General features: G+C 38.0%; 1 protein-coding gene across 1 annotated transcript in view; it reads left to right on the top strand.

The window, feature by feature from the left end:
- The window catches only part of LOC112963193 (histone-arginine methyltransferase CARM1-like), a 51,301-nt gene that overhangs the window by 16,490 nt on the left and 22,460 nt on the right, over positions 1-12,351 (top strand). Inside the window, exon 5 of the mRNA XM_026060020.1 lies at positions 6,566-6,676. Within this exon, the coding sequence (XP_025915805.1) occupies positions 6,566-6,676 (111 nt within the window). The remainder of the gene's footprint in view (positions 1-6,565; positions 6,677-12,351) is intronic.

Genomic DNA, 12,351 nt, shown 5'->3' with positions numbered 1-12,351 from the left:
CTGCACAAATGGTTTCACTACATCACACCAGAAAAAGGACTTTAAATTCGTGTAAGCAAATATTGAATGAAACATTCCCTTTAATGCATAACATGTTTACAGCCAAAATGAGGAGAGTTGTAAATATGAAATTTATCTGAATTGTTTTAAGATTCTTATATTTTAACTATTCATTATGTTAAGTAATAAATTCAAATGTAACTGATGTTTCTCTGCCCTGTGATGTAGGCAAACTATGCTTCTTTACAAGCTATCCTTAAATACTTACCTTTGTAGCACTAAAACAAAGGGGCTTCAGTCTCTGTAATTTGTTTCAGGCCTGAGACAATCTTCCTCTCCTATTTAATTCAGTAAGGTTAGTAAACTAGTGATGTGCACAGGGCTGCTCCAGTTTGCATTAGGGATCAGAATCAGATCCAAAATCATATGGTATTGGATGATACCAGATGGGTAAGTGGAACTATTGTATCATTAATGGATTAAATTTTGTATTAGAATATGTAACAGTAAATTTATGATGAAAGAAGCAGCAAAGAAAAAAAGACTTTGTTTGCCATTAGCATCTTGCCAGTTAGGATGCTCACATGTTATAATGCAAAATGTGGATTTATGTCTGTAAGTGACATATATCTGTTTCATTTTTGTACCTGCTGTAAGGAGTTCAGGCTTTGCACATTCTTTCCCTCTTTAGGCAATCTTGCTGCTGAATAGCAGCACAGCTGCTTGCTTTTGCTCTTGGTTTATTTATTTTCCCAACTGTTGGAGCTGCCTTGGCTTCTCTTCAGTGTACCTAATAGTAAGACTATTACAGTCTGGGTGTTGCTGGCCACCCACCTAGAAAATGATCTCTCTGTTTCCTGATTCCTTTTCAAAATGGCAATTTTCAGAACAAATGTGACTGAAAATATTGAGCTAGCTACCTTGTGGCAAAATGGTTTCCCATGAGAACCTCAGAATCCCATTCTGTTAAGACTTTAGCTGGCTGTCTTTAAAAATACTGCAACTGTATTTATCTTGCATTCAGAACATGTAAGGTAGACAGATGTCTAATGGTGGCAATGAGGARACAAAAAAGACAAAAGGGACATAATTATTCTTATACTTCTGTTCATGGGAAGAGGTTTCATTCAATTGATATTTGACTGATCGTTTCCTGCCTACGCTGCCTTTCTTTGGCTTACTTCATTACCTTTGCTGTCTCCTTCCCTAAATTCCTGAATAATTTGTTAAAAGGAAGTTTAATTTCCTGTAGTAAATGGATTTATGGTATAAAAAATATTTTTTTCTTATTCTAGGCTTTTTTTTTTTCAAAAAAGTCTTTATGAGAAAGTGCAGCAGGTGATCTGAGTTAATCTGAACAAAATTAATTCTGGACCCCTTGAGAGGGTTCTTAGTGATGTATTCAAACACATTCTGTCTATCAAAGGTAAGATACTTCAGGACCATCTGCTGGGATTGACCATTTATGTCTGTGGAAGCTTAAAAGAGTAAGGAGAACCCATTTAGAGTGTAATGTGTCTGAGGTTGGATTCTTCACATTGGTATGCTAATCCTTACTGTCATATTCTCCTCTATATTGATTACTTAGAAGAAGTTTCCTTAGAGCTTTAACTAATTTTTCTTAGTAAAACTTTGTCTTAGATTTTGGGCTCTTATAGAGCCAATAGGGCGARTTCAAAGTGTTTTAATTAGTTATATTCACGAAAAGGCCTCAAAATAAATTTTACAGTAGCAGTGTATAATGCAATTTCAAACTGAGTACAGGCAGTGATACATTTCTAGTTCTTTGAAAATAAGCCTGAGGTTCCTGAACCTTTTGTGTTTTTTTGTTTGTTTGTTTGTTTGTTTTTCTCTTTTGTAATCTATTTATAAATAGTTTACTTAAAAGCAAAGCAACTAGCATCAGAATTGCTCCAGTGATTCTGAATTGAAGGGTCATGGAAATTAACCATTCACACTGAGCAGTCAAAGGCACATGTTAAAAAAAAATAGTATAGTGTTTTCTCTCTSTATTCTTGCTAATATATAGTAATTCTGGATGATAAATGTAATCATAGGTTTTTGGTATTTCAGCCTTTCTGCTTTTAGTTTTATGGCTTTGCTCTGTTGCTGTTTTGGTCCGTTCCCCCCATCCCTCTTATTCAAAAGTCCTTTTCAGGACTCTGATTTTGCAAGCACTCAGGCATGCAAGCGTATTTCTGCATGTGAGTAGCTTCCATTAAACTCACCTTTGGAAAGTTACTCATCTGTGTAGGTGAAAGCAGGAGCTGTGATCAGAGGGATATGACACTGTTTCTTCCCAACTCTCTGATTTTTGATAATTACTCAAGTACCTGAATTCCTGTTTCAAAGTAAATGGTGAAGCACATACAGCTTACCACCTTTGCTATCAATATGAATAATACCATCATTACCCAACCGTCTGTCTATTAGTTTATCTTAAAATTCTACTTTTCTCTTTAGAAATAAGCATGCTAGTTCTATGTATTGATATTTCTCAGCACTTTGTCATAGTGAATGCTCTTACAGTTCTATTAAAATGCTCTTACTAGTGTTAAGAGGGAGGTGAGAGGAAGCAACTTATTCTGTAGGAGGTGCCAGTGATTACAGCAATGCCATTTGGGGAGCAAGCTGTGCTGTTGAGAGCTTATTGAACCACAGAATAATTTAGGTTGGAAAGGACCTCTGGAGATCTCTAGTCCAAACCTTGCATTTTGAATGTATCCAAGGATGGAGATTCCACAGTCTCTATTGGCTAACCTTGCTTAACCACCATTATGGTGAAAAAGCTTCCCTGTGTATCTGTTGGAATTTCTAGTATTACAATTTACATCTGTTACCTCCTGTCCTGCAGGACACTGGATGTCACCTTCACTGTGTGTCATAACACTGTGTGTCTGGTTCTGTTTTCCCTGTACCCTCCAACTAGGCAGATGAAGGCAGAAGTAAGCTCTCCCCCTAGCCTGCCTTTTCTTAAACTAGACAAACACTTCTCTCAAATTTCTCTTCAGATGTCAATATTTTTTTTTGACCTGGGGACCCCAAAACTAGACAGAGATCTCCAGATGTTATCTCACAAGTGGATGTGTTCACTTTCCCAGCTTCTGCTGGCTACAGTCTTGTGGTTGGCCTTCTTGGTTGCAAGGGATGATGCATATTCAACTTGTTGTCCAGCAGGACCTCTAAGGTTTTGGGTTTTTTTTTTGGAAAGCTGCTTTCTAGCTAGTCAGCCCCAGCCTGTACTATTGCATGGTGTTCAAGCGAAGATGCAAGGCTGGCCATTTTTGATCCTTGCAAGGTTCCTGTCAGTCAGTTTCTTGACATCTGTAGCAGATGCCTACCACAGTATCACCTGTATCCCTGACCTGTGTCCTCTTATCCCTACCCGTAAGCTCTTAACTGGCTCATTGTCCATTCAAAAGCAAAGCTTCTTGCACTTGAATCATTCCTTTGCATGGAGCACAACCCCCCTCCTGAACTTGCCAGCCTGTTTTTTCTGAACAGCCTGTAGCCATCCATGACAGCACGAGCTGTGCAAGCTATCCCACCATGTCTCTGTAATCTCAGTGAAATCATAGCTGTGCATCTCTTCATGGACTTCTGATTCCTCCTGTTTATTTCCCATGCTGCGTGTTTTTGTGTACATGCATCTCAGATGGCTCCTCTGTCATGCTGCTTTCACAAAAGGAGCATGGGACCCTCTCCTGTTCTGTTGTCTCCTGGACACTTCCTCATGCTTTTCAGGCCTTCTCCTCTCTTCTAGCTATCATAATTTCCCACAGCATGGACCTAGTTTTTCAGCCCCCTTCACTGTGTTGAAAACCTGATGGCAAAGATGCTCTTGCCCCATTTTTCAGATGGATCACATCTGTCCCAGCAATCCTCATTCCTCAAGAGGGTCCTGTCATCATAAAAGCCATAGTCCTGCGCAGCCAGGTACTGATGTCCRGGAGAGGCTAGATTACTCTTACTTTCCTTCTCACTGACAGGATTGAGGAGACACCACCTGGGTCCCATGTGCTTCACCCTCAACCCCAGAGACTCTACAATCACCCTTGATACACTCAAGAGAGTGTTATTGGTGTCTACATGGATGGGGGACAATTGGTAATAAGTAGTCCAAGGGCCAGAGGGGCTTAAGCATTCCCTTTCTAACATCCTAGATCTGGGCCCTTGGTGTGCAAGAAGCCTCCCAAGATGTCATGTCAGATCAGCAGATGAGTGCCTCTGTGCCCTGCAGGAAGGAGTTTCTAGTGACCATTGCCCCCTCCTCCTTTTGGTGTGGACACTTGCTTCAGTCTCGGCTGGCTTTCATTCCATCTTGGGAGTCTCTGTCCTCCACTTATTTGAGCATACCCTCTGGTTGTTTCTCCTTCCTTGCACTGTGTGGCTTGGGCTTTTTCCTCTGAAAAGTCCCTGCGAAGATCCAGTCCATCTCCTGTTCAGCCTCCCTGGTGTTTTGCAGTCTGCTTCTGTCGTTGCACAGCTTCTTCCCCTGGCGGGTCCCCTCAGCAGGAGCCCATTTCATCCTGAAAAGACATATTCCAATTCAGTTGTACCACCTGCTGACGTAGACGAAGGTATAGTGTAAGAAATGGCATCAGAAGCAGATCCAATGCAAAAAAAAAATACTTCTCCATTAGATTTGTAATGGTGAACTTGAACAGTTGGCTTTTCCTTCTAACTTCCACATATGCAGAGAGAAAGCCTTATAATATTTGTGGTTTGGTTCACCTTGAACATTGAGAAATAGCCTATCAGACCTTCTGTCAATCTGTGGTTCAGTGAAATTGGCCTGGGCTTATTTTCTTCCTCCCTACTTTCTTACACAGCATTTGCTGTCACTTGCTGTTCTGAAGAGTTAGTTCCTCTGGGCATGGAAGCATATTCTAATACCTGCCAAAGCACAGAGAAGGAAACTGGATCTGTGACAGCCTGTCATTTGTGATATAAAAAATGAGCTTAATAAAGTCTTTCACTAGGAAAGAAAATATGAATAAAGGAAAGGTTCTGGCTCCTACGCCCAGCTTGAAACTATGTGTAATAACAGAAGCAATGTTAATTTATTTTGCATTGGAGTTGTTCTGTAACACAGATCTATAGCATCTACAACAGATTCAAACCATGTGTGTTGGACTGCATTCTGTAGTGTGTAACCTACGTGTCATGTAGAGTGAGTTTTTGGGAGTAGAACATACTCTTAGTTCTGAGAGATGATTTTGCTGCCAAAATTATTTTGTTTGAATACACAGTTTTTTTCTCTCTGCTTTTAAAGGCTGGTAAGCAGTGTGCACCATATGGGAAATTGGGACATGGAGGGGACAGAGAGCAGGGGAAGCTGATAATATACTTTGCTGTGGTATTCCCTCTGAATCCATATTATATTTAAGATCTGGGTTTGACTCAGATTGGATCAGGGCTGTAGTTCAGTTTCACAGCTGAAGTGCTTTGAAATCTTATGAGGTTCCAGTTCCAGGTGACATAAATTGTCTAACATTTGCTTCTGAATTTCACATCTTGGTTTGAAATCTCATGAGAGTTTCAGCCACAGGAATTGCAGAATTTTGACTCCTTGTTTTCAGTCATGCACATAACCATAGGTGGAGAGCTTGTTCTGTGAGACTTTTCTCACAGCAGGTAGTGAAATTTGAGGGAGCAAGGTACTGAGACTAGATCAGATCTGTTGTGCAGGGCGAAGAATGTTCTTTGCATCAAATTGATTAGGCTTCTCATCTTAACCATTTTTCCAGCAGTTAGCCTCTTTCTGTGTACTTATGGCCTCTACAGTGGTGTGTTGAGCAATGTGTACAGTGGTGGCTGCTGCAGAACAAAGCTGGTGCTAGAGGCTTGRACCGTTGAAGTGGGCGCTGGCTTTGCTAGAATAGCTGACAGCAGAGCTACATACTGGAACTGCAGAGTTTCAACACACTGAAACAAAAATTTTGACCCTTTGAGACATTTTAGCCAACATTTTGGCTTGCAACAGGTGAACATCCTGGCTGACAGGGAAAGTGAGGCCTTGGGATTTATATTTGATTGAGGGACTACGACAGATACTGCATCCAACAAAGCATTAAAGGTATGGTATTGATGTCAGCAAACAGAAACAATATTCGAACAAAGATGTAGTTCAGTTTTATTGAAGATACTTCCACATCAAGGAGTGATTTTTCATTTAAAAAGACATGGTTCTGTACTCCTTCAAAGAATTATTATAGTCTTGGCTTCCCTCCCTCCCCAGGGTATTCAGACTAAGGTCAGTGTTTACATTTTTCTCCTAAAGAAACTTCCGTATAAAAACCTATTTCCTCCATGCCATTTACATATATCTGCAAATCAACAGTCTTTTAAAAATATGCTTTTCCTGCTAGAATAAAGATTAAGGACATTAACACTCTTCAGTAAGAAGCTTTTTCTGGTGTCATAGTGTAATTTGTAAAACTTAGGCATAATATCATACTTATTAAACTTGAGGTTCAGCTGTGAAAATTTTCTTACTCAAAATAGGTGTCAGGAAGTGACTTCTCATAATTTTGTTTCTTTTGGTCTGCCTTTTGTTTTCAAGGTGGTCCTAGATGTTGGCTGCGGATCAGGAATCCTTTCATTTTTTGCAGTGCAGGCTGGAGCTAGAAAAGTCTATGCAGTTGAAGCCAGTTCAGTGGCAAAATATGCAGAGGTAAGTGTTTTATTTGTATGAAGTATCAAAATGATGTAGTGTGAAAGCATGAGAGATCTAGAACTCTGCGTTTAATAGGTTAATGCTGAAGATTTCAGTTTGACTTGCCTAAGAAGTCAGGTCTAAATGCCAGCACTTTTTAGAAGGTAATTTTTGAAGGTGTTCTAAATCTTAGAATGTACCAAATAAACCATATGATGGTTGTTTCTGTAAAAAGCTGTGAACATACATAACTGTGATTAGACTTTTTATCTTTAGAAGCAAAAAAATATATATTTTTAAACCAGATGTTGTTTTCACAGGTTCTGTGCAAAAATACTTAGGTGTTTTTTTCATAAGTCTCTCTGAGATCTGTGTGATCAGCCAGTTGATTGAGTTTCCTGCTAAGTGTGACTAGTCGGCTCTTTCAACCTTTGTAGGAAACAATGTATTTGGGGGTCTAAAAAATGCATCTGAAGAATGCTCTTAGTTTTAAAAGATATTTTTGGAACATTTTTTTAATGAGGTATTCTAATATGATTCAAAGCATTTTAAGCACTTAAAGTGACCTTAATAATGAAGTGTCTTAGGAAAAGTCGACTTCCTAAAAAGTGCTAATCCCAAGTAATAGCAACAGTAAAAATCTCTGTCTTTTCTCGCAGTCAGCAGTGTCTGCTTATTTAGATGAGCATCTAAATGTGTGGGAAACAGTGTGAACATATTACTTTAATTTTGCCAGCACTGACCACCTCCATCTGAGTTTTTAAAATGTGGAAGAGAGTAAAAAGTGGCAAAGTGGAGGTTTCTTATGGAATGTTATTTTCTCTTTTTGCTTTACTAATTTAGAACATTAATGTTGATGGACAGCATTGGGAGTCAATAATTCCTCTAAGCTTAAAAAAGAGCATGCAGCAGATCAGTGAAAACTCCTCCTGTATGTCCTAATACAGCAATCCAGCCTTGCCCTAGATGAAAGCTGGTGAACACCAGTTATCAGTTATAACAGTGTGAAGTGGATGTGTTACTGCTGGAAATTAAGGGAATGTGTTTGGATCTTAAAGAAGCAAATGTGGATATTAGACATTTTTATTTCTCTCCGGGTAGAAATACTTACTAATATATAAGTCTTTGCATTCTTTTTTGCATTTTGCAAGTCTTTTTCATTCCAGCTGTAATATAGGATTTTCTATAATCTCCCCATATATATTTTATATTCATTTATATATTGAATAAAAATATTTTAACACTGAAATCTCTTAGATATTGCTAAGATATGTGTATAAATAATTATTATATAAATTTCAACTGATGAATTTCATAGTCAGTTTCTCTTCCCACCTCATTTATGTTGCTATTGATGAATGGTTGATAATGATGTATGTGTACTTTTACAGCCAGCTAGAAAGTACTAACCTGACTCAGGAGATCATACTGCAAGAACATTTCTATCTTTTTATGATAATTTGGATAGTTAGAAAAAAATCTTCCTAATTAAAGGGAAAACTTTTCCAGATGTCTGTCATTTTGTCAGACCCATCCAAAGCATTAAAAAAGGTAAACATATGGAAGGGCAGCTGTCTGTCTGACTGTCCGAGGGAAGAGTAGAGGGTGGTTCTTTTTTTTACTAAGGATCTTGTGGATAGCTACAATTTGTCAAATGTCCTTGTTTCATGAAAAAGGGAAGTTTTATTTATGAAAAAGTAATAAAAAGAGCAAAAGAGAAATTGCTTGTCCTAGCAAGTAGGTGAGCATAATGTACATATGTTTTAACCTTTTGGTCGCAGTCTTGAATGTGATTTGAAGTCAGAAGTAAGCAAAGTCACTAGTTGTGAAAAGGTATATGCTGCATCTGTAGTCTATCAAATACTGTATGTATTTATGAGAATATATAAACGTGAGTGGAATACCTGGCAACTTACTARTAGAGAAACAGCATGAATCCATTGGTTTTAGAAATTGAATTGCTCTTCCCCTGGGGTGAATGAAATGCTAAACTGCTTAAAATGACAATTTAAGAAAAGAAATAAAGAACATTATACAGCTATAGGTAGTGGGGAATACTAGCTGATGTAAAAGCAATTACCCAGACTCTCCGTTTGATAATTCGTAGATGTGTGATCACTTCCCTCTCCTCTCTTCCCCAAGATGAGACTCAGTTTTCAGAAGAAAAATCACAGAATCATGTAGTCATAATTTCTTATGAAAACCTTTCCACCCTCATAAACTGTATGGCAAGTCAGCTGATCTATTAGCACATAATATGTTTTAAGAGTTTAGGTTTATTTAATGAAAACATGCTTAGTTGGATAAGTTAGTTCAATGCTTTTATTGCATACTGTAGACACTAATTACAGAATTCTTGTATAGTATATTATAGTGTATACACACACACACACACACACATATATATATGTATTATATATAGTATATGTATAGTATATTCTAGTATGGGATTTCGTTGTAAATTAGCATCATCTATCCAGTAGCTGGATTATGAGAAGAGCATTACTTTCTATCCATTTCTTCTCTCATTTTTGCATGAATTTGTTGTATTTGCCATCTGTTTCAGCTATGTGTAATATATCCTGTTGAAGGTGGGATTAACAAGTCGTGTTCCCTTTTTTATTTTTTCCATTTTAATATAAAGTATCTGAATCTAGTATAACAGTCTACTGACTGAAGAGAAATTATGAACTGTGCACATTTAAGCTGTGCACATTAATGCTGTAGTATTTCACTGAGTGATATGTTGGTTTTAAAGTGGATTCCTTTTTATGGTTACAAGTTTATATAGAAAGAATGATATACAAAAAAAAAAAACTCAGTAGTGCAAATACCAGAAATCAGATGTCTATATGACAGTGTTGAAGATTGTGTATTGTGTACAGATGTACAACAGTAGAATATCAGAAAAGGTTGTTAGAGGGAAAATTCATAGCAGCTGCTGTAGTAGGGAACATACTGCCGCAGTCACTCATTTGTTTTAGATATTTGCTGAAGAATATTTCAAGTCTRTGTCACTGAGTTCTGTGCAGTAGTTGGGTGGCTTTTTCCTGGTTAGCAATTTAATTTGCTTGTTTCCATTTTCTTTTATGGCCTCATTAAACTGTTCAGAAAAGCTAGAGAGACCTTAGTCTCTTTGTTATGGTGGTATATATGTGTGACGTAACTCCAGTGAAGCTCATACAGATACACATTAGACAAATTATGTTTTCATTTGAGCTAAAAACGTCAACAGAGAGATAATTTATAATTATATAATTTAAAAGTGCAACTCATTATTACAGTCCAAGGAATTTAGTTTTCTCCCTCCAGTACTTTTGACATTTCTCTACACAGAAAGGAATAGCATTTTAGGGAGTGCTCAGTATTATTGTTCACTTTTATGTCAGTCTTGTCAACATACTGGAAATTGTTTATTCCCTAACATCACACAGAAATAATAGTTTCAGCTTGGCACTTATCTATCCCAGATTTACCTGCTGTCTTTTCTCCTGCTTTGAAGATTTCGGCAGAGGAGAGAGAAGCCCCAGGTACCTCTGGAGATGGTTATTGTGAATGTGCACCAGCTTTTCTTCTGTCCCGCGACTCCATGCCTTAGATGTGCAACTGCTGACAGCTGGCTCCTGCCACGTGCAGTCTGTGACAGAGGAAGAAATTTGAAGTAGGCCTGGCCTAACAAAACAGTTTGTAGTAGGGAGGAAGTTCTTCAGAGTGAGTGCTGTTAGTGGTGCATGCATGGGATGTGAGATGAAAGCAATCTCAATCTGCTAATTTCACTGTTACAGTAAATCTACTGCCAGAAAAAAGGGGATGGGGGGGACAGAAGACATAAGGTTGCAAGTAACTAGCTGGTGCTGGTGGTTTTCTCTAAACATTAAATGTGCTTCTAAGCAACTTATGTAGGACCAAGGAACATTACCAGACTGGAAAAAATATGTATGTATAGCACTTGAATAAAGAGCTACTGTGCATGAGGAAAATATGATTGTGCTGAGGATGTCAGCTAGTGATGGTATCATTAAAATACGAAATTACCCCTGGTGAAAGGCTTTGCTGTCTGTCATAGTATTAAGAAGCTATATTTAAGACTGCTATTTTCTCTGTTACCCTAGCTGAACATTAGGAAAAAATAAAATAAAATCAGCCTTGAGTAGGYTCCGTGATTGCTCCTGTGAGGGTGCTTATAGACTCACTCTCCCTCCAGCACACCTTCAGGAATTCAGAAAGGCATTTAACATGAGTTGGGGGCAGATACTTTTGCAAAAATTCTTTCTCAGCCACCACAATGTTTGCACCTATTTGCAATGTACTATTTAGGTAATAGCGGTGTGCACCATATTGTCTTCTGCGCAGTAAACAAACTGCATCTGTTTGTTTTCTGTTATTTAGATTAAAAGATTTTAACTGTATATAATGATGTGTTAAGTTGTTTGCCATCTCATCTGGTATACCACATGTGTTATTGTGGGGTTTATATGGTATGGTGATAATGCACACTTAAAATAAAAAAAGATTGGCAGGACATTTCATTGCAAAGGGCAGCTGGGTAAAGACTTGACAACATAGCAGTTTCCCTCTCAGGATTGTGGATTTCAGCTATTTAGCTGAATACAGCTATATAATTAATACAGCTGTATTCAGCTAAATCACTGGATTTCTCCAGCTGGATGCAGCTGGATATCTCCAGCACAAAAAGAAAACTTTGTATTCTTTGGAACTAGTGTAGAATAAGCATTTAGGCACTGTTAGTCTTTCTCTGGATTGAAGAGGCTTGGTAGTTTAGGTGAGCACTGAAGTGTGGACCAAGCCTTATATTTTAAGTTCTGATCTAGGTGCAATTACTCCTGACAGCTCCTGTTAAGAGAGGCCAAAAAAGTGACTTAAACAGTTGGATAAATACAGCTACCCCAAAGGTGCAATATCTGAGCAGGTAGAGTTGTGTAGAGCTTGCTGGTAGACTCTCTTACTTTGACTTTCTTTTTGCACCTGCCCAACTGTATTCCCACCTCCTGACAACTGTAAAAAGCTCCGTCACATTTTTGCTCAGGATTGGCTCAGGGCCATCTGTCAGCCTTGCTATTTACCTAAAAAAATCCACAGAGAACAGGTGTGCCAAATTAAGTATGTATTTCTGTTTGGGTTTTTTGAAGTGTTTCGCAAAGACATGTTGTTAATGGGTGTGGTTTCACCAACTTGAGCCCTTCTCTGAGTCTTCTAAAGAGGCTGAAGAAGTTACTCTGTTTTCTCTGCATCTCTCAGCATTAAATGTGTTGATAAGTTTAACTGCAGTAGTACTTGTTATAGACATACAGTTCTTAAGTAGCTCTTAAAAAGTATGTAGCTGCGCAGTTAGATTAAAAGACACTTGGCTATTTCTATTTTAATTATTAAGGATGCTGCCATGTTATTTTCTGTTTTGGTAGAGTTATTCTATCTGCCATCTTTGGGAGTCAAACTTTTTTTTATTTCTGGGATTTGCTGTTTTTTTAATGAAGAATTTTGCAGAATTTTGTTCAGTGCCAAAGCAAAACAGATTCTCGCATATCATTAGGGATGGATCCTGGTTTCAAAATGTAAAACAGCTGGCATGGTCTTTCTGGGGGAAGTCACATGTAAGATACTTGAATTATTCATAGCTTCATAGAATCCATGACATTGACTATCAGACTTATACAACAGCTGGGCTTCTTTTT

The sequence above is a fragment of the Apteryx rowi genome, unplaced genomic scaffold, assembly GCF_003343035.1.
Source record: "Apteryx rowi isolate R43461 unplaced genomic scaffold, aptRow1 scaffold_163, whole genome shotgun sequence".
NCBI lineage: Eukaryota > Metazoa > Chordata > Aves > Apterygiformes > Apterygidae > Apteryx > Apteryx rowi.
Note: the sequence above shows the minus strand (reverse complement) of the source record. Positions and strands in the feature narration are given on the sequence as shown.